Source organism: Tarenaya hassleriana, unplaced genomic scaffold, assembly GCF_000463585.1.
Source record: "Tarenaya hassleriana unplaced genomic scaffold, ASM46358v1 Cleome8, whole genome shotgun sequence".
NCBI lineage: Eukaryota > Viridiplantae > Streptophyta > Magnoliopsida > Brassicales > Cleomaceae > Tarenaya > Tarenaya hassleriana.
In genome coordinates, this window is record NW_010970490.1 from 830,277 (window position 1) to 849,078 (window position 18,802).

General features: G+C 43.9%; 7 protein-coding genes and 1 pseudogene across 10 annotated transcripts in view; 3 read left to right on the forward strand and 5 right to left on the reverse strand.

Annotated features, from left to right (window-relative positions):
* Positions 1-1,366, reverse strand: part of LOC104803070 (beta-glucosidase BoGH3B-like) — a 3,218-nt gene extending 1,852 nt beyond the window's left edge. Inside the window, exons 1-5 of the mRNA XM_010526946.1 lie at positions 1,129-1,366; positions 852-1,047; positions 652-742; positions 368-510; positions 27-270 (exon numbers count right to left, since the gene is read on the reverse strand). Coding sequence (XP_010525248.1) covers positions 27-270; positions 368-510; positions 652-742; positions 852-1,047; positions 1,129-1,366 — 912 coding nt within the window. The remainder of the gene's footprint in view (positions 1-26; positions 271-367; positions 511-651; positions 743-851; positions 1,048-1,128) is intronic.
* Positions 1,367-1,850: 484 nt separating this feature from the next.
* LOC104802165 lies at positions 1,851-3,933 on the forward strand (annotated as a pseudogene).
* Positions 3,934-4,055: 122 nt separating this feature from the next.
* Positions 4,056-5,089, reverse strand: LOC104802166 (REF/SRPP-like protein At2g47780). 2 transcript variants are annotated; one of them, XM_010525639.1, is made up of 3 exons: positions 4,960-5,089; positions 4,770-4,878; positions 4,056-4,611 (listed from the first exon to the last, which is right to left on the reverse strand). In XM_010525639.1, exons 1-3 carry the CDS (start codon positions 4,996-4,998, stop codon positions 4,166-4,168), a joined length of 594 nt encoding a protein of 197 aa, XP_010523941.1. In that variant the 5' UTR covers positions 4,999-5,089; the 3' UTR covers positions 4,056-4,165. The 2 variants fall into 2 exon arrangements, with proteins under 2 accessions (XP_010523941.1, XP_010523940.1); XM_010525638.1 differs by having other exon boundaries at positions 4,056-4,579; positions 4,654-4,878.
* A 105-nt stretch (positions 5,090-5,194) lies between these two features.
* On the forward strand, positions 5,195-7,311 carry LOC104802167 (xyloglucan 6-xylosyltransferase 2-like). The gene has a single exon (XM_010525640.1). The coding sequence runs from the start codon at positions 5,930-5,932 to the stop codon at positions 7,295-7,297; it is 1,368 nt and encodes a 455-aa protein (XP_010523942.1). The 5' UTR covers positions 5,195-5,929; the 3' UTR covers positions 7,298-7,311.
* Positions 7,312-7,404: 93 nt separating this feature from the next.
* On the reverse strand, positions 7,405-8,202 carry LOC104802169 (translocator protein homolog). Its single transcript, XM_010525641.1, has one exon. It carries the CDS (start codon positions 8,146-8,148, stop codon positions 7,591-7,593), a length of 558 nt encoding a protein of 185 aa, XP_010523943.1. The 5' UTR covers positions 8,149-8,202; the 3' UTR covers positions 7,405-7,590.
* A 411-nt stretch (positions 8,203-8,613) lies between these two features.
* On the forward strand, positions 8,614-11,735 carry LOC104802172 (dol-P-Man:Man(5)GlcNAc(2)-PP-Dol alpha-1,3-mannosyltransferase). The gene is made up of 13 exons (XM_010525646.2): positions 8,614-8,888; positions 8,982-9,016; positions 9,161-9,298; positions 9,514-9,582; positions 9,824-9,981; positions 10,070-10,136; positions 10,232-10,285; positions 10,468-10,556; positions 10,701-10,817; positions 10,914-11,023; positions 11,138-11,216; positions 11,302-11,358; positions 11,445-11,735. Exons 1-13 carry the CDS (start codon positions 8,696-8,698, stop codon positions 11,608-11,610), a joined length of 1,332 nt encoding a protein of 443 aa, XP_010523948.2. The 5' UTR covers positions 8,614-8,695; the 3' UTR covers positions 11,611-11,735.
* On the reverse strand, positions 11,681-15,114 carry LOC104802171 (beta-glucosidase 3-like). The gene is made up of 13 exons (XM_010525645.2): positions 14,795-15,114; positions 14,628-14,691; positions 14,434-14,483; positions 14,261-14,336; positions 14,094-14,165; positions 13,843-13,930; positions 13,494-13,737; positions 13,294-13,409; positions 12,981-13,195; positions 12,865-12,890; positions 12,687-12,774; positions 12,505-12,595; positions 11,681-12,030 (listed from the first exon to the last, which is right to left on the reverse strand). Exons 1-13 carry the CDS (start codon positions 14,933-14,935, stop codon positions 11,796-11,798), a joined length of 1,506 nt encoding a protein of 501 aa, XP_010523947.1. The 5' UTR covers positions 14,936-15,114; the 3' UTR covers positions 11,681-11,795.
* LOC104802170 (beta-glucosidase 3-like) lies at positions 11,927-18,446 on the reverse strand. 3 transcript variants are annotated; one of them, XR_769989.1, is made up of 13 exons: positions 18,236-18,446; positions 18,078-18,141; positions 17,650-17,699; positions 17,480-17,555; positions 17,314-17,385; positions 17,035-17,122; positions 16,681-16,924; positions 16,479-16,594; positions 16,179-16,393; positions 16,062-16,087; positions 15,887-15,961; positions 12,132-12,326; positions 11,927-12,030 (listed from the first exon to the last, which is right to left on the reverse strand). XR_769989.1 is itself a non-coding variant. In XM_010525643.2 (13 exons), the coding sequence occupies exons 1-13, from the start codon at positions 18,371-18,373 to the stop codon at positions 15,376-15,378; spliced, it is 1,509 nt and encodes a 502-aa protein (XP_010523945.1). In that variant the 5' UTR covers positions 18,374-18,413; the 3' UTR covers positions 15,266-15,375. The 3 variants fall into 3 exon arrangements, 2 of the variants coding, with proteins under 2 accessions (XP_010523945.1, XP_010523944.1); XM_010525643.2 differs by lacking the exons at positions 11,927-12,030; positions 12,132-12,326 and adding exons at positions 15,266-15,622; positions 15,712-15,802 and having other exon boundaries at positions 15,874-15,961; positions 16,479-16,588; positions 18,236-18,413; XM_010525642.2 differs by lacking the exons at positions 11,927-12,030; positions 12,132-12,326 and adding exons at positions 15,266-15,622; positions 15,712-15,802 and having other exon boundaries at positions 15,874-15,961; positions 18,236-18,412.
* Between the last annotated feature and the right edge of the window lie 356 nt (positions 18,447-18,802).

The window sequence follows — 18,802 nt, forward strand, 5'->3', positions numbered from 1 at the left end:
GGAAAGAGTGAGATAATTGGACTGACTTGGAATTTGAGGGTGTTCTTGAGGTAATCGGTGAGCAAGGGTTTGTTGGCATGCATCTTCACGCCGTTGAGGCTGGAGAAAGAAGCCATAATGGATGTGATGCCTTTCTTGATGGCCAGCTCGAATGGCGGCATGTGTATATCGTACAATGTACGGTTGTCTAACACTGCGTTCATCTCGTTTATGCCCTTTTCTGTTCCTCCGTCTCCCACGAAGTGTTTTGCGCAACCACCCACATTGTTCCTTTCAATTATTAATCGTATGTGAAATTAGGTTAACATTATTTTATCAATGTATATAGTGAGTGTGTGTATATATGTATATGTAGTTGCTGGCTTACGGGGAAGCTAGGAACGGACGGCCTTGGAGTTCCTGAGGAACTTTTCCTTGCAAGCCATCGATGATGTCTGTCATCATATTCACAATCGAAGGATCTTCGCTGTAGCTTTCGTAACACCTTCCCCATCTTGGATCTCGGCACACCTTTTCCATCCATATATATATATGTATATGTATATACACATTTCATCAACCATCCATATATGTTTGTATATATATTGCTTGCTCTCTCTCTCCCTCTATATATATATGTCATATAAAGTAAAACAACAACAACTGACTTACCGCAACACAAGGGGCAAAGGCTTGAGCAATTCCCGTTGTCCTCACTTCCTCCGCCGTGATAGCTCCAATCCTTCTTATAAGCTCAGGATCCCTAAAAACAACATAACACATATTCGTTCACTCTGTATATCATCGTCGTACGTGCATATGGTATAAGGATACGACCGTACATTTATGCGTAGTTGGTATACGGATATTACCTAGTAACTCCAAGGCCAACGTTGTGGGGGAAAACGGTGGCATTGATGAAAGTGCTGTGGCCATGGACGGCGTCCACCGAGTAAATGATCGGGATCCCCAGCCTTGTGCTGAGACTCTCTTGCTGGATCGTATTAGCCAGACCCATCCTCATTGCCGGATTCGCCCCCGTGTCGTACGGATTGCTCAATATGCTCCCTGAAATTCGTCCTATTATATTAAATAAAACAGATCGATCGGATTAATTAGAGGTAAATTTGGAATTGATTTTGGAATCACCGATCATGTATTTGCGGACGAAGCCAGGGCCAGGCGCGAGGGAGTAATTGCTCCGGTCGACTTGGCACATCTGGCCAACTTTCTCGGCCAGGGTCATGCGCTGCAACAGGTCCTCCACTCTGTCCTCCACCGGCACCTTTGGGTCTTTGTATTTCACGTACTCCGTTGCTGCTGCTTCTCCATATTCTATTACACACAGTAGCAATATCACCCCTGTTATTATTAACGTTTTCGCCATCTTTTTTTACGTGGATTTTTTTAAATAAAAATATATATATTTTTCTTCCCCTCTTGTGAAGTGAAGAAGATGCAAGCCCACGGAGGAATTTATAGGAAAAATAATTAACGGACACTCTTTGGTTTGTTTTCCGGTTGTCTAAATTTGTAGAACGAATTCCGACAAAAAACTAGAGACAGTTGTTAGGTACTCATAATTAAGTAACTTCCGGTTGCTAGTAATGGATTTTCTTGTTGTCCCAACTATTTACCGTTTGAATCTAGATTTTTTGGTTATATATTATTGACAGAAACGTTTTTTTTCTCTCTCCCCTTCGATTATAGGAGAAAAGAGAGGAGATCAGCTTCTTGTTACAACAGGGCTTACAGCTGGATTTTAATTTAAAATTAATATGGGCCTTGTGAAATGGGCCATAAAGATCCGGCTTGAAACTCGGGTCGGATCTTACGATAACTTGAAGGCTTGAACTTCCGGTTCACTGATTCGTTATGCCTTTGGATTAGAAAAAACCCTAAACCCCCTTTTCAATTTCTCCCTATGCTCGGGCGACGAGCGAGGAACTGAACCCAGAAGAAGACATGGAAGGCGCGTCAGATATGGAATGGACGGCCAAAGCAGTCCACTTTTGGATTCTTCTTCGGATCGAAACGGAACCCATTCGAGGAAATTCGGCCTCAAGAACTTCGTTCCGACCAACTTAGGCCAAGACTATGTCTTCCAGATTGTCCCCAAGCAATCTTCTTTTCAATCTTCTTCCTGTGTTCCGAAACTAAACGAACGTGTTAGTACTGAGACATAAGTCACAGAACCCAGCTCTTTGTTTTGTTCCGAATAATGGAACAGAATTGATTGGATGGCCATGGCGGTTTCGTTGTCTACCAACACTGTGAAGCTTTACTCGCCGGTAACTGGTCAGTACTACGGTGAATTCAAAGGTCACTCAAATACTATCAATCAAAACGCGTTTTCCTTGGAGGCGGCGACTCATCATGTCCTGCATTCTTGCTCCTCTGATGGGACCATTAGATTTTGGGACACGCGTAGTTCCCAGCAGGCAAGACTTTTGGCTAAGTATTAGCTTTGATGCCGTTTTATTACGCTCGTTTTATCTGTGGATTGTTTGGGTAATCCTAGTTTCCGTCACTTGTGTTTCAGGTTTCGTGTATTATGAGCTGGCTCTAGGCAAGAGGTTTTCAGCTTCTCATTTGGAGGGTCTGGAGATAATCTTCTCGCTGGTGGATGCAAAGAGCAGGTTTCGTATCTAAATCCCGACATTGTATTTCATCTCTGTTACTCGAAAGGGGGACACTTTCTGTACTGGCTGATGTCCTGAGTCGTTTCCCTACCCCTTAAACCGGATATTCCGAGTTATTGAAAGCTGTATTGTTAGTGCAGGTTCTTTTATGGGATTGGAGAAACGGAAAGCAAGTTGCTTGTCTGGAGGAATCCCACATGGACGATGTTACTCAGGTTTCACTTTTGTTGTCTATGTAATCATCGTCTCCATTCTTTGCCCTGAACATCTTAGCAAAGACCAAAAAGACGCCTAAGAAAAGTCGTTCCAGTCAGCATGCTTAGTTCATTTCTGCCCAAGTGGAATGGAAATGATGGCAACTGGTCTCTACTAGTTCACAAAATTATGCTGTGAATTCTATTGTAACAAATTGCGGATGCTATCACACATTTGTTCTTGACCACTATTTCATCGGTAACCCACAGGTACACTTCGCTCCTAACAATCGCAAAAGCTTCTCTGAGCTTCTGAAGATGGATTGATTTGTGTATTTGACATTGAAGGAGATGTCAATGATGATGATAATCTTGAATCTGTAAGTTTTGAATCCAAGATCTTCGGTTCTCTGGTCTCAAGCTTCTGTATTGTGTTTTTTTACTTTTCCAACACATCAATTGATCGATGGAAATGCTAAGTCAACTTCTCAGGTAATGAAGGTGGGGACTTCTATCGGGAAAATAGGTTTCATAGGAGATTGCTATCTAAAGCTACGGTGTCTGACAAATAATTGGACACAAGATCACGTATGGGTTCCCGCACTTCGTAGACGGGCAGCTTAATGATATCTGTTTTTTTCTTCAAGATGTAACTTTTCTCTATACCCATTTGCAGGCTGATTATTTCATTCACTGCCATTGCTCCGGAGGCAAAAACTTATGGGTGATTGGAGGGACGACCTTGTGTACCGTCGGTTATTCCCCCGTAAGATTACACGGGATCTGGATCTTCGATCGGGTCCCCAGAAGCCATCTTGGGAGGAGGAGGTCACATGAACGTGGTGAGGAGTGTTGTGAAAATGCCAGAGGGAGTCGGAGAGATATTCGGGTGGACGGGTGGCGAGGATGGCCGGTTGGACTTCAAGCGCCTTTGTCGTCCAGTCTCAGAGAAACCGCCTGAACGACAGACACTGTCGCTACGGATATTCTTGCATTCCATGGCTGCCTTTTTTTCCATTCTTTTTTTGGGGACCTCCAGAGACGCCGACGATCTAATATTTTTTTGGTTCACCTGGTTATATATTAGTTGATATTAGAGATTGTTCGGAGTTGGGTATGATGCTTCTGCTTAGCCATTGAACGAACCTGCCTGATGTTCAGTGCAATCGGAACAAAAGATCTCATCCTTAACCGCTTCGAAACGTCACGACCCAAATGCTGGTTTTTCAAGATTATACGATAACATTTTGAACTATTAAATGTTATTATAGAATGAATGGCAAATCGCAGCTCAAAATGCGAAACGCTACATTCCAAGCCCATAGACGAAACGACGGCGTTTTATTCTCGCTAATAAGACACCGCCATTTTGCCATTGGTGGAAGTGGAGCCACTCGGTCCGCCACTCCGATCATCCTCGAAAACCTCCGCGATTTTCTGAATCGGAATCAACGGCAGATACTCCGCCACGTGGTAACCTCTCTCTCCGGCGTAACAAACTGCCCCGTTGTACTTTTCCGACCAATACGACGCCGTGGGGACCACCACCTGAGCAAGTTCCGGGAAAAGCGGCAGTCTGTTCATCAACCGCCACGCCGCCGCCGCGTACTGCTCCGCCACGGGCTCGATCTTATCGAAGACGCTCCTCGCCGCGTCCGCAACGCCGACGCGTTGCACCTCCGTCGCGACCGCCATCGCGTTACTTGACGCTTGCTTCACCAGCGACGGCACGTATATATCCGCCTCGTTGAAGAAATCGTCCACCTGCGCGTCTCCGTCAGACCCTACGGAATTCCCTGATTTCCACATTAAAAATAGGAAACGCAATGGAAATGAACCTTGCGATCGACGAACTTGAGGAGCTGGAAAGGGACAGAGTGAAATTTATCGTAGACAGGTGAGAGAACAGTTCGGACAGAGGCTTCGATGTTCTCTACTCCGAGCCTGAGCGGACCTGCATTCTCCTTCGCAAACTCGTAAAGTGTCGAGAAACAGACGGCACCGTAGATCGCGGCGACTTGCACAAATTCCAAGTGCTTCAGCATCCTCTCATCATCTTCCACCTTCCGAACATGAACGCAAATCGCAATAAATCAGTACCTACTGTTACACCATGGAAGTAGGGGGAGGAGAAGAAGACTTACGGGTTGAAATTGTTCTTCTGCGGTAACTGGTTCCTCCATTCTCGAATTTTTTGCAAGAGAAGAGTCAGGGAACAACGAACTCGTCTTTATAAAAGAACGGTGCCTGAGACCATTGCTTGCGAATCGACGGCTGTGGTCTATCCTGGTCAGCCACGTGGCAAGGTGTACGAGCCTTTTAGCTTAAGCGAGAGGAGATTGGCTCGTGAAGAGCAGAGGGAACAGTGACAGGTGTCGGTGCTACACATGTCAAAATATAATTGGACCGTTGATGGACACGTGGCAGGGTATGAGATGAGGCTGTTCTAGGGTGGCGCGATTTTCTAGACGCGGCGAATCGACTGGCACGGGCTTCGAGGACAGGGTTTCATTTTCCAACGTGACGAAATTGTATGGGCTATGTCGGCCCCCTCCATTGGGCGCATAGTATGGCCGATACTTTAAATGCCATCAAAGCCCATATCTGATATTGGGCTCATACGGGCTCAATTGAATATCGACAACTTATAAAAAAAAATATGTTGCCAAAGTAACCGTATAAAACGGCCCAAATTAAGGTTTTGTATATAAGATCAAAATCAACGGCCCATACGAATCTGGTCAGAAAAGGCAGGAGAATGATCTAGTCACGGCCGCTAAACCAGACAGGCGAGCATGTACTGTCGGGCATTTCATAGGTTTAAAAAAGATTGGTTTTTTATTATCATGAAATTATTTTATTTATTTCAGAATCGGAAATCTCGCAGCGAGTCGTGTGAAAATTAATATTTAAATATTCATGTAATGTTTTTTTAGATACTAATTATTTCTCCGTCTCTCTTCGTTGATGGCTTGATCCTCCTTCCCTTCTCCGGGAATTCTAAACGCGCATATTCCTGCTTCTTCCTTTCTTTCTGTTTTCTCTCTCTACATTTTTCTCTGTGTCGGAATTGGGACCGGATCTTGATCGAACAAGAAGAAGAAGAAGAAGAAGATGATTGAGAGATGTCTGGGAGCGCAGCGGTGTCGGAGGATTCATAGAGCCCTACGTCATGGGAAGGTGACGATTCTCTGCCTGGTTCTCACCGTCGTCGTCCTACGTGGTACCATCGGCGCTGGAAAGTTCGGTACGCCGGAGCAGGACCTGGTGGAGATTCGCGAGCATTTCTTCCACCCTCGCAAGCGCGCCGAGCCTCATCGCGTTCTCGTCGAGGTCTCCACCCAGACCACGTCTTCCTCCGATGGGAATGGGAATGGCAATAACTACGAGACCTTGGACATCAACAAGATCTTCGTCGATGAGGGAGAAGAAGAGAAGACCGACCCCAACAAGCCGTATTCTCTCGGTCCGAAGATTTCCAATTGGGACGAGCAGAGATCAGAATGGCTGAAACGGAATCCAAATTTCCCAAACTTCGTCGCGCCGAACAAGCCTCGTGTTCTTCTCGTCACCGGTTCGTCTCCCAAACCGTGCGAGAATCCCGTCGGAGACCATTACCTCCTGAAATCGATTAAGAACAAGATCGATTATTGCCGATTGCACAACATCGAGATTTTCTACAACATGGCCCTGTTCGACGCGGAGATGGCGGGATTCTGGGCGAAACTTCCATTGATCCGGAAGCTCCTCCTATCTCATCCGGAGATCGAATTCTTGTGGTGGATGGACAGTGACGCGATGTTCACGGACATGGCGTTTGAGCTGCCATGGGAGAGGTACAAGGATTACAACCTCGTAATGCACGGCTGGAACGAGATGATCTACGATCAGAAGAACTGGATCGGTCTGAACACCGGAAGTTTCTTATTACGAAACTGCCAGTGGGCGCTTGATCTCCTGGACGCGTGGTCTCCGATGGGTCCGAAAGGGAAGATCCGAGAAGAAGCAGGTAAAATCTTGACCCGGGAGCTCAAGGATCGACCAGTGTTCGAGGCGGACGATCAATCCGCCATGGTATACCTCCTCGCGACGCAACGAGACAAGTGGGGAGACAAAGTGTACTTAGAAAGCGCGTATTACTTGCACGGCTACTGGGGAATTCTGGTCGACCGATACGAGGAAATGATCGAGAATTATCACCCGGGGCTTGGTGACCATCGGTGGCCGCTCGTGACGCATTTCGTGGGGTGCAAGCCGTGCGGTAAGTTCGGGGACTACCCGGTGGAACGATGTCTGAAGCAGATGGACCGGGCGTTCAATTTCGGGGACAATCAGATTCTACAGATATACGGGTTCGCCCACAAGTCGCTGTCGAGCCGCAGGGTCAAACGCGTGCGGAATGAGACGGACCGTCCACTCGACGTTAAGGACGAGCTCGGGCTCCTCCACTCTCCGTTCAAGGCCGTCAAGGTGACGGACTGATGCGTGTGAATTAGAACTACTTTTTTTCTGTTTTTTTTTTTTTTTTTTTTTTTTGAGATACTAGGTTTCGTGTAACAGTTTTGTAGTTCCATCAAGGACGCCTTCGATGATCATTATGCTTTCGTATAAATATATACATACAGTTTTTATATGGTAAAAACTTTCTCATTGGATGTGGTTGTACATACTTCATTTTATATAATCACAAACACCGAACGCAGATAACCCGTATGCACATCAGTGTATGAAACGAAAAACATCACAATTTACTTGTCGGAAATCTCAACTCATAGCTAACCGCCAGCCACAAACGCGGCCCAAGCCAAACACGGCTTTACCAGATCACCCGCCACCGGATTGACCCCTTTGAACGCTCTGTAACACCCAAACAACGCCGCCATCTCGCCCGCCCAAACTGCCAACCCGATCCAACCCAACCCGGCCCGAAACACAATAGGATCCCAAGCCATACTCAACAACGCCTGGCCCAAGTAAAGGCACAAAGCTATGGGTTTTCTGTGAAACCCACCGTCGACCCAGACGAGCCATGCAGCGAGGCCCATCAAAAAGCTCGCGCCTAGACACGTGACGTGGAAGGCCCATAAGGGCGGGAACCACGAGGGTCGACCATCCTTTCCGTAGCCGTTGCCGGAGCCAAGGAAGTAGTTAATCAGGAGAGTGAGGAGCGCTGGTAGAGTGACCGCCACGGCAAGCGATCTGAGGCCGCGTTTGGCCATCGCCTTCTTTTTATCGCGTTTGCTTACATCTTCGTTGTTCTTTTTCTCCGTCTCCTCCGTGGCGGTAGCGACGTTTTCGTCTCCTCCGCGGCGTCTGAGTTCTTGAGGATCCATGAAAGCAAAGGGCACAGAGGAAAAAAAAGAGTAATATGGTCAAAGAGGTTTGCGAAGGAGACGGGTTTATAGAGAGAGAAAGGAGCTTTCAATGATCGAAGGCGTGATGGAGAGGGACACGTGGCGAGAAATAAGGGCGAACAGTGGACAGGAGCGTGGACACGTGGCAAGCAGGGAATGTTTAGGATATGTACTCTTGCCATATTACACGTGATCGATTCCGAGACGAGCGAAAGCGGGATACGTGGACATGGTGATGGAGTTTTGGGTGACTAAGCATATTTGTTGTGATCGAGTTGGATGATTTGATAACGACTATAATCCTATCTGGTCGGGCTGGTTGGGTTTTAAAGGGCCATCAAGTGAAATGAGATTTTGGGCTCAAAAGCCCGAATAAATAATTTGGGCTTTTCTCTTTGGGCTCTGAACGAATTTTTTAATCGCAAAGTTTGGAGAGATGGAATTGCCTGTTTCGCGGCGTACGCTAATCTCGATCTCGGAGAAGTGCTGTCGCAGATGCGATTTGGTTTGGTTCGAGGTCAAATTCATGGCGGTCACGGCGTCTACTTCGTCACCGGCGGCTCGGGAGGCGCATCGGAAAAGCTCTCGTAACCGCCGACATGGACGGAAATCTACTGTCTCTGATCTGCTCAAACACCCGAAACTACCCGTTGCTTTCGCTTGCTTTCTGCTCCTCGCCGATGCCGTCCTCGTCGCTCTCATCATTGTCTACGTCCCGTGTAAGATTCAAAAAGAAATCCCAGAACTTCCTTTCTCACTGGAGAAATGTGGATTGGCTGTGATCCTAATCTAATATATTTTTTTTCAAACAGACACGAAGATCGATTGGGACGCTTACATGTCACAGGTTCGTGTTCCTGACTTAAATGTTGGATTTGGTTATGGGTTCTGATGTTAAAGCCTAGTGAAGATGACTCTAGTCCAACCACCAAGCGGGTTTTGTTCCATTTAGTAATTTCTTAGTGAAAATTTAGGAATTTGAATGGAGCAGGTAAGTGGGTTCTTAGGGGGAGAAAGAGACTATGGGAACTTGAAAGGCGATACAGGACCGTTGGTTTATCCGGCGGGCTTTCTCTATGTTTATTCTGCAGTGCAGTACATAACTGGAGGCGATGTCTCCCCTGCCCAGGTACTCGAAGTTCCTTGTCTTTGGATTCGCTTGATTTGTTACAATTATAAGCTCATGATGAAAAATGTAGGTTCATGTAGGATTGAATTTGGTTGTTCTTGTATGATATGAGTTGCTATGTGTCAGCTAATCGGGCTCTAATGTTGGAAAATGATCCCCCTGTTGAACTTGAGCAATCCCATAAATTAATCTGTTTTGCTCTCTCCTTTCTGCAGATTCTGTTCGGTGTTCTCTACATCGTCAATCTTGCGATTGTCTTGTTCATCTATGTCAAGACCGACGTGGTATAGAATTATCCCATTCACATGAACTTAATTTGGAGAAAGAATCTCTTGGTGTTAATTGCTTCTCTTTTTTTGGAGATACGCACAAATGATATATGGTGATTTCAGGCCCCTTAGCATTTCAAAAACTCTATTTGCTGGGTTAAATGTTGCTCATTATTAAAATATCGTGGATCGGGTTTCTACTTACCTCTATTCTCTAATGGCGCCTTCCCTTCCTATGAATTTAAATGCATTGCAGGTCCCATGGTGGGCGCTTAGCCTATTGTGCTTGTCCAAAAGAATACACTCTATTTTTGTGCTCCGTCTCTTTAATGATTGTTTTGCGATGACTCTCCTTCATGCATCAATGGCCCTCTTTCTCTATCGGAAATGGCATCTCGGTTTGCTTGTTTTCAGGTCGGTTATTGCATTTACATATAACATCTTTTTGCTTTAGCATTGAGATGTAAAGTGATCAGCTTGTCTTCTTTTCCAATTTCTACAGCGGTGCTGTTTCAGTGAAGATGAATGTACTACTATATGCTCCACCGTTGTTACTACTGCTGCTTAAGGTTTATTTATATTTGTTTAAGTACATCTAGAAATGAATCAACTTTATTATTTTCCAAACAGTTGTTCTTGATGAATGAAGTTTTACTAATGGCAGGCTATGAGTATAATCGGTGTGGTCTCAGCTTTAGCCGGTGCGGCCCTTGTACAGGTTTTCACTGATCCCTTTGGAAGTCTCATTTACCAAATTTCTGCAATTCATTAGCCCAATGTTTTGGAAACATGTTAATTATTTCTTCAATGTGAATAGGTGAGTTCCAGTAACTAGCAAGTTACTATTTTGTTAAAGGCATTGGTCATGTAAGAAACTTTCGATGATGAATGGTTGTGCAGATTCTTCTGGGTTTACCCTTTTTGATTTCATATCCGGTTGCTTACATATCGAAAGCTTTTGACCTTGGGCGTGTCTTCATTCACTTCTGGTAATATTTTATTCCAGCTAGCTAAATCTCATCCTTTCCGTTAGTTGGTCAAATCATGAGCTCGCATTCTCCTAATTCTCAGAAGTTTAAAAAAAAGAAAAGTGCAGAGAATTTGCTTCATAACGTCCATTCCATTGCAAACAGGTCTGTTAACTTTAAATTTGTTCCCGAACGAGTTTTTGTGTCAAAGGAATTTGCGGTCTGCTTGCTGATCACTCATCTTTGCCTCCTCCTGGTGTTTGCAAATTATAAATGGTGCAAGTAAGTGCAAACTTGTGCAGTCACCATTCTCATTTTTCTGGATCATTTCTGTATCGTATCACTGTAGGTTTTTCACCTGTAGTAACTATTTCCAAGGTTTGAAGGCGGACTTCTGAGCTTTATGCGTTCTAGGCATTTCTTCATGAGGATGCCCTCTTCGCTTTCGTTATCTGATGCCTCCACTTCACTTGTCCTCAAGAAAGAACGTAAGCTCCTATGATGCTACCATACCATACCATGCATTGTATTTTTGTTTTAATTGTTCTCTAAGGCTAATTTGACAGTTTTATTATATATATATATAATAATCGATCTATCAGATATTGTGACGACGATGTTTGTGGGGAACTTTGTCGGAGTTGTATGTGCTCGCTCATTGCACTACCAATTCTACTCATGGTAAGTGCAGAAGCCACCACCATGACCGATAAAGAAACAATAGAATGGATTGACTGACCGGAAATATTTGTTCACTTGTGGGCAGGTACTTCTACTCGTTGCCTTATCTGCTATGGAAAACTCCGTTCCCGTCTCTGCTGCGGTAAAACATTTGTTACCGCTATCTATCGTTATTCTGTGACTTGTTATGTTGTCTCTCCATTGAATATTTTTGTTCGTGTTTTTCAGTTTGGTGGTGTTAGTGGGGGTGGAGTTGTGTTGGAACGTGTATCCTTCGACGGCATTCTCGTCCTTTGTGCTGTTATGCCTCCACTTCCTCATCCTGTTCGGTCTCTGGTCTGCTCCTTCAGACAATCCTTACCATGATCCCTCCTTCCCTCCAAAGCACGAATAACTAACTCTACAGACCTTGGCGTTAAAGCTGTTCAGGCTTTTCTTTTCTCATTGGCTTAATAGTTCAAAAATGCGATGTAAACTATGGGACTTTTACTTGTTAAGAGGTTGGAACAAAATTCCATATACATATCATGTAACTGTTATAGGAAGAGAACTAAGAGAGCCTGATAAGCGATATCAACTCTACAGAGAAGAGGAGTAGTTTCTATGAAGCTGTGTGATACTGAGACTGTGTGAGCTAACAGTCATTCCCTTGAGAAATGAGGAGTACCAATGAGCCGAATACTTGGGAGATCTCTTCAGATTCGGGTCGCTGAAGTTTACATGGTACAACCCGAAGCTGTACTCGAAACCGCTCAGCAGCTCGAACAAGTCCATGAATGACCATACAAAGTATCCTCCGATTCTCGATCCGTTCCTACACCATAAGACCCGTGTTTGGTCATGAGTAACCAACCGTTTCCATATTGACCGGCCAGTCGAGATTTTCTCGGTTCAGGAAGAAAACAAAAGGAGTACCTGACAGAGTTGAGGACAGCCCCCATATAACTGGAAATGTATTCCACCCTTGGCGTGTCATGAAGTGGAGATTTGTGCTCCATTGGCTTACCTGTTTGTCTCGAGTCAAGTGAAAACAGGGAACCCAAAAAAGAAGAGAACTGAAAGGAAGAGAACAGAGAGCGAGAGGCAAGAAGAAGGACCGTTTTCGAGAATGTAGATGAGAGGATTGCAGCAGCTCGAACAAGTCCATGAATGACCATACAAAGTATCCTCCGATTCTCGATCCGTTCCTACACCATAAGACCCGTGTTTGGTCATGAGTAACCAACCGTTTCCATATTGACCGGCCAGTCGAGATTTTCTCGGTTCAGGAAGAAAACAAAAGGAGTACCTGACAGAGTTGAGGACAGCCCCCATATAACTGGAAATGTATTCCACCCTTGGCGTGTCATGAAGTGGAGATTTGTGCTCCATTGGCTTACCTGTTTGTCTCGAGTCAAGTGAAAACAGGGAACCCAAAAAAGAAGAGAACTGAAAGGAAGAGAACAGAGAGCGAGAGGCAAGAAGAAGGACCGTTTTCGAGAATGTAGATGAGAGGATTGCTGTATGTTTGCTTTAGATACTCCAGTACTTCTTCCAGACCCCATGGGAAGACCTGATACTGCACAAAGATTAACCAAGAACCCGGTATCAGGAAATTTAGCCTTGAAGAAGGGGAAAAAAAAAGTTTATAGCTTTCATGTTGTTATACCTCCATCAAGGAAGAATTCCCAATGACTGTCATGAACGTGAAACACGGAAAATCAGCTAAAAAGATTCCACAAACTACTAGTGTTTGAATTAAAAAAGAGGAGATGAAATGCATACAGATAATATCTACACCAAACTCTGATAGGAGATTGCTGAAAGGAGAGTGTTTATCAGCGTGCTTAATGTAGACAGACGTGTAGTGGACAACTCCTACAAAGTCTGACGAGCCTCTCACGTGTTCTGATTCGTCCTCCGAGAAAGTTGGCAGCCTTGGACCGGCGATTCTCTTCATTTCATCTGGATAGTCCCCATACACTAGGGGGTGCATTATCCTACCAATGAAAACGCAGTTCTTTTCATTGTCATCGAAGCTCAAGCTCGGTAAGTTTCTGAGAATTGAAAACTCTGAAACTCGTTGAATTTGACTTACCAGCCAAAGAGGAAATTTTGGGCCCTCTTGGTGGCTAATTCATCATCCTTGGAGTTGGTAAAAGGAAGCATTCCAAATCCATATACACTTATGCCTACGGAGCCTCGCTGCTGATCCTGTGTAAATTGCTCCTAAGTCACCATTGGGTTACCATCCCATATGCAGTAGAGGAGAAATTTAGTTAAACGTGAGCATTCAACCTTGTACTTTTGCTTATACAAGCTGGCAACAGAGGCGTGAGCAAGCAGTATGTTATGAGCTGCGATATATGGTTCGGTTGAAGAGTTTCCTCCGCCGCAATTGACTGAACAACGACTAGGTGGTGCTAGTCCCTGGTCATAACCTCCCATAACAAATATATTGGGCTCGTTGATCGTCGTCCAGAATTTCACATTGTTCCCGAATTCAGAGAAGCAAACGTTTGCATATGCCGTAAAGTCTTTGCTGCAGCAGCAAATCACGGTAACATCCATTAATTTCTTATTAAATCTACTGAAGAAAGCAGGTATGTATATGGTAATACTTATCAATTCAGAGTGTAGAACATACATGATTCTGCGGTCCAGCCATCCTCCGTACTCGTCTTCAAGAGCTTGAGGGAGATCATAGTTGTGCAGAGTAACGTGTGGCTCAATCCCTGTTGCAGTTATGTTCGGTTCATTACTTCAGTGATTTTCAATAGTTGTACCATAAACCTTTAAAAAAAGGAGAGGGAAAGATTGTGACTAAGCAACTCATAAAGACCATAATCCCTTCATCACAGCTCTGAGGGCCAAATGTATCGAGAAGGTGAAGCTCACCGTGACTTACGAGTTCGTCGATAAGGTTTTTGTAGAACCGTAGAGCCTTTGGGTTGACGGGTCCTCTTCCATCTGAAGATCAAACAAAAAGTGTGTTCCAAAGGTAAAAAAAAAACATCAATTCAATGACGAAACAAGAAAGGAACGAGAGAATTAAGGAGTCGTACAGGGTATGAGTCTCGACCAGGAGATGGAGAATTTGTAAGCGTCTAAGCCCATGTCTGCCATCAGCTGTACATCCTCCTGCAGAATATCACACACACGGTAATCTCTCCAAATGAGAAAATGGCCAATACGGACATGAACCTAAGAGAGCTTTGAGAGCACAGAAGGGGACAACCTTGTACTTGTGATACCCATCGCATGCTTCATCACTTCCGTCCATGTTATCTGCAAGTCATATAAAATGTTCACAAGATGATGATTACCATAATCTGGAAGTCTTCAAAAATATCTTCTCAATAAATAAAAAAGTTCCACCTTTGCGTGCATACATATCACATGTGCATGTGTGAGTGAGAGAGTGAAGCTTACGAGAGTGAGAGAAAGTGTCCCAGATGCTTGGCGTCCTTCCATCTTCATTAGCAGCTCCTTCCCACTTTCAAACCAAACCCCCCAATCATTTTTCTTTAATCGAATCGCCCAATTTGAAAACTCCAATAAGAACAATGTACGTGATGATTTGGAGGTGAAGAACAAACCTGATAAGCAGAAGTTCCGGCTCCAAAGACGAATCCCTCTGGGAAATCGTGTCGGCTGTAAACATGGCTGCATCTCGCGCCAAATGCAAGGCAAACAAAAAGAATGGAATACACGAGGGAGAGAATGATAATGATCTCCATTGTTGAGGAATGGATGAAGCAGTGCCCGAGACGACTGTGTGCTCTTGCAGAAGAACAAGTAAATTCATAGGTATGGCTTGATCGGTAATGATATTTCGCCACACATCATTCTGTGGCTTGTTTTTCTCGTCTTCTCCTCGTGTCGCTACTCGGAGATCAAGATTCCGGATCTGGGAGCAAGTTATCCAAGGCCACTCGGCCCCACAAAAAATAAAATCCAACATATGATGAACACTTATATATCACGAGTGGCCAGAACCACTGATGGGCAATAATTGGAAAAGGAATAAATAAATAAAGAAATAAAACAGGAGTGCTGGACCTACGAAGAGAGGAAGGTAATGGGCCGTCGAATTAAAAAGCACATATTTCACATAGGGCATATATTTGAACCTAAAGTATTTTTTTTTCCCAACCCAAGCGAACAATCACTCTACAGTCTACAGAGAAGAGTGACCGTAATAAGCTATGGAGTAGTTTCTATGAAGCTCCATGATAGAGTGTGAGCTAACAGTCATTCCCTTGAGAAGTGAGGAGTACCAATGGGCGGAATACTTGGGAGATCTCTTCAGATTCGGGTCGCTGAAATTTACATGGTACAACCCGAAGCTGTACTCGAAACCGCTCAGCAGCTCATACAAGTCCATGAATGACCATACAAAGTATCCTCCGATTCTCGATCCATTCCTACACCATAAAATCCGTGTTTTCTCATGAGTAAACATCGACCGGCCAATCGAGATTTTCTCGGTTCAGGAAGAAAACAAAAGGGGTACCTCACAGAGTTGAGCACACCGCCTATATAGCCATGAATATATTCCACTCTTGCTGTGTCATGAAGCGACGAATTGTGCTTCATTGGCTTACCTGCTTGTCTCGAGTCAATTGAATACAGGGGATCCAAAAACGAAAAAGAACAGAGAGGCAAGAAGAAAGACCGTTTTCGAGAATGTAGATGAGAGGATTGCTGTATGTTTGCTTTAGATACTCCAGTACTTCTTCCAGACCCCATGGGAAGACCTGATACTGTGCAAAGATTAATCAAGAACCCAATGTCAGGAAACTTACCCTGAACAAGGAAAAAAAAGAAGTTTAACAGCTTTCATGTTGGTCCAGTGACTTTTACCTCCACCAAGGAAGAATTCCCGATGACTGTCACCAACGTGAAACTGACAATCAGCTAAAAGAGTCCACAAAACACTAGTGCTTGAATTAAAAAGAAACGAGGAGATGAAAAGCATACAGATAATATCTACACCAAACTCTGACAGGAGATTGCTGAAAGGAGAGGGTTTATCAGCATGTTTGATGTAGACAGACGTGTAGTGGACAACTCCTATGAAGTCCAACGAGCCTCTCACGTGTTCTGATTCGTCCTCCGAGAAAGTTGGCAGTTTGTCACCGACGAGTCCCTTCATTCCATCTGGATAGTCCCCATACACTAAGGGATGCAGTATCCTACCAACGAAAATGCAGTTCTTTTCATTGTCATCGCCTCAAACCCAGTAAGTTTCTGAAAATGAAAATGTTGAATTTGACTTACCAGCCAAATAATAAATCTTTGGCTCTCTGGGTCGCTAATTCATCATCCTTGGAGTTTGTAAACGGAAGCACCCCGAACCCATATACACTTATGCCTACAGAGCCTCGCTGCTGATCCTGTGTAAATTACTCCTAAGTCACCATTGGGTTAACATCCCATATACACTAGAGGAGAGAAATTTAGTTAAACTTGAGCATTCAACCTTGTACTTTTGCTTATACAATCTGGCAACAGAGGCGTGAGCAAGCAGTATGTTGTGTGTTGCAATGTATGGTTCAGTTGAAGAATTTCCTCTGGCGCAAATGACTGAACAACGACCAGGTGGCTGCATTCCCGAGTCATAACCTCCCAGAACGAATATATTGGGCTCGTTGATCGTGGTCCAGAATTTCACATCGTTCCCGAACTCTGAGAAGCAAATGTCTGCATATGCCGTAAAGTCTTTGCTGCAACAGAAAATCACGGTAACATCCACTCATTTCATCATTGCTTATTAAATCTACCAAAAGAAGGCAAACATATGGTAATACTGATCAATTCAGATTGTTGACTGTACATGATTTTACGGTCCAGCCATCCTCCATACTCGTCTTCAAGAGCTTGTGGGAGATCATTGTGGTTCAATGTAACGTGGGGTTCAATCCCTGTTGTAGTTGTGAACGGACCATTACTTTTCAACAATTTTCAATAGTTAAACCATCTATAGTTTCCAATTAAAAACCTCATTTTTATAAGCTTGATTAAAACGATTCATTAGCAGACTAAAAGACCATGACTTATAAAAAACTTTTCAGACAACTCCAAGGACCAAATATAACAAGAAGTTGAAACTCACCATGACTTATGAGTTCATTGATAAGGTTTTTGTAGAACTGTAGAGCCTTTGGGTTGAGGGGTCCTCTTCCATCTGAAGACCAAACAAAAAAAAAAGTGTTCCAAAGTTTACAAAAAATCATTCAATGACGAAACAAGAAAGGAATGAAAGAATTCAGGAATCGTACAGGGTATGAGTCTCGACCACGAGATGGAGAATTTGTAAGCGTCTAAGCTCATGTCTGCCATCAGGTGCACATCCTCCTGAAGAATATCACACACTAATGTCTCCATATAAGGAAAATGGCCAATATGTGTATGAAAGTAAGAGAGCTTTTGGGGGACACAAGGGGACAACCTTGTACTTGTGATACCCATCGCAAGCTTCATCAACTCCGTCTACTTTATCTGCAAGTCATTGTCGCCATCAACATGTTAAACAATCTGTTAATGAACATATAAACATCATTGATCTAATCCATGCCACGAGAAAAATAAACAAAGAACAGATCCGGAAAATCTTAGACAAGAGCCAACAATTGGCTCATGTTTTCTTGAGAGACTCACTCCAAACACCCATTAGGTTGGTTACTCGTCCGGTTTGAGCACAACAGTCGGATGAATGAACAAAGATCTAAACTTGCACTTAAAGCTTGATGCTTCGAACGTGAAAAATCACATAAGATATTCACAAGATGTTTTACAGTAATTGAGGTCTTCAAAAAGATTTTCCTTTACTTACATACGTATGCACGTGTGTATATATGAAGCGAGTGAAAGGCTTACGAGAGTGAGAGAAAGTATCCCAGATGCTAGGCATCCTTCCATCTTCATTAGCAGCTCCTTCCCACTTTCAAACCCCAACCATTTTTCATCCAACTTTAATCAAATCAACCATTTGAAGACTCCAATAGGAATAATGTATTTGGAGATGAAGAACAAACCTGATAAGCAGAAGTGCCAGCTCCAAAGACGAATCCTTCAGGGAAATCGTGTCGGCTGTAAACATCGCTGCACCTCGCGCCTAAAGCAAGGCAAACGAAGATGGAATATATGAGGGAGAGAATGATAGTAATCTCCATTGCTGAGGAATGGATGAAGCAGAGTCAGAGAACAGAAACGACACGGCTGTATGTGGGGATCTATTGGAAAACAGGGACTTCATATAAAAGATTAATATATATATATATACACACACATATATATATATATATATTCATATTGAAAGCGAAATTAACTGAGGAACGCAAGTCAAAAATGGAATTGTCCAGTGGCGATGTGATACTATGTGGATTATTCTCGAGACGTGCTAAGTTAGAAAATTGAAAGGATTATGCCACCGATCCAGCAAAATCCTCTAGAAGCAGCCTCGAATACAATCAAAAGAATGCTCCTTATCCATTATGGCTTACCAGCATGGCAATACCCACGACGTGGAAGGAATGATTTCACGAGACGACAAAAAAGCTAGTAACACCGTGGTGACACGACATGAGCTGCGATATATGGTT

Bases quoted from the DNA above. Each gene is read 5' to 3' on its own strand.
- LOC104802166 (XM_010525638.1), bottom strand. From the start codon at position 4,998: ATGGAGGAACCAGTTACCGCAGAAGAACAATTTCAACCC. The intron at 4,879-4,959 runs GTAAGTCTTCTT...CATGTTCGGAAG, and splicing joins CAGAAGAACAATTTCAACCC to GTGGAAGATGATGAGAGGAT. The intron at 4,580-4,653 runs GTTCATTTCCAT...GGAGACGCGCAG, and splicing joins TCAAGTTCGTCGATCGCAAG to GTGGACGATTTCTTCAACGA.
- LOC104802170 (XM_010525642.2), bottom strand. From the start codon at position 18,373: ATGGAGATTACTATCATTCTCTCCCTCATATATTCCATCTTCGTTTGC. The intron at 17,700-18,077 runs GTAAGCCTTTCA...AATGACTTGCAG, and splicing joins GGATACTTTCTCTCACTCTC to ATAAAGTAGACGGAGTTGAT. The intron at 16,088-16,178 runs GTATGCTTTTCA...CGTTGGTGACAG, and splicing joins GTTTGGTGTAGATATTATCT to TCATCGGGAATTCTTCCTTG.
- LOC104802169 (XM_010525641.1), bottom strand. From the start codon at position 8,148: ATGGATCCTCAAGAACTCAGACGCCGCGGAGGAGACGAAAACGTCGCT.
- LOC104802167 (XM_010525640.1), top strand. From the start codon at position 5,930: ATGATTGAGAGATGTCTGGGAGCGCAGCGGTGTCGGAGGATTCATAGA.
- LOC104802171 (XM_010525645.2), bottom strand. From the start codon at position 14,935: ATGGAGATCATTATCATTCTCTCCCTCGTGTATTCCATTCTTTTTGTT. The intron at 12,891-12,980 runs GTATGCATTTCA...CGTTCATGACAG, and splicing joins GTTTGGTGTAGATATTATCT to TCATTGGGAATTCTTCCTTG. The intron at 12,031-12,504 runs GTACTCCTTTTG...CTTATGGTGTAG, and splicing joins GCTGTCCTCAACTCTGTCAG to GAACGGATCGAGAATCGGAG.
- LOC104802172 (XM_010525646.2), top strand. From the start codon at position 8,696: ATGGCGGTCACGGCGTCTACTTCGTCACCGGCGGCTCGGGAGGCGCAT. The intron at 9,017-9,160 runs GTTCGTGTTCCT...TGAATGGAGCAG, and splicing joins GGGACGCTTACATGTCACAG to GTAAGTGGGTTCTTAGGGGG. The intron at 10,818-10,913 runs GTAAGTGCAAAC...ACTATTTCCAAG, and splicing joins GCAAATTATAAATGGTGCAA to GTTTGAAGGCGGACTTCTGA.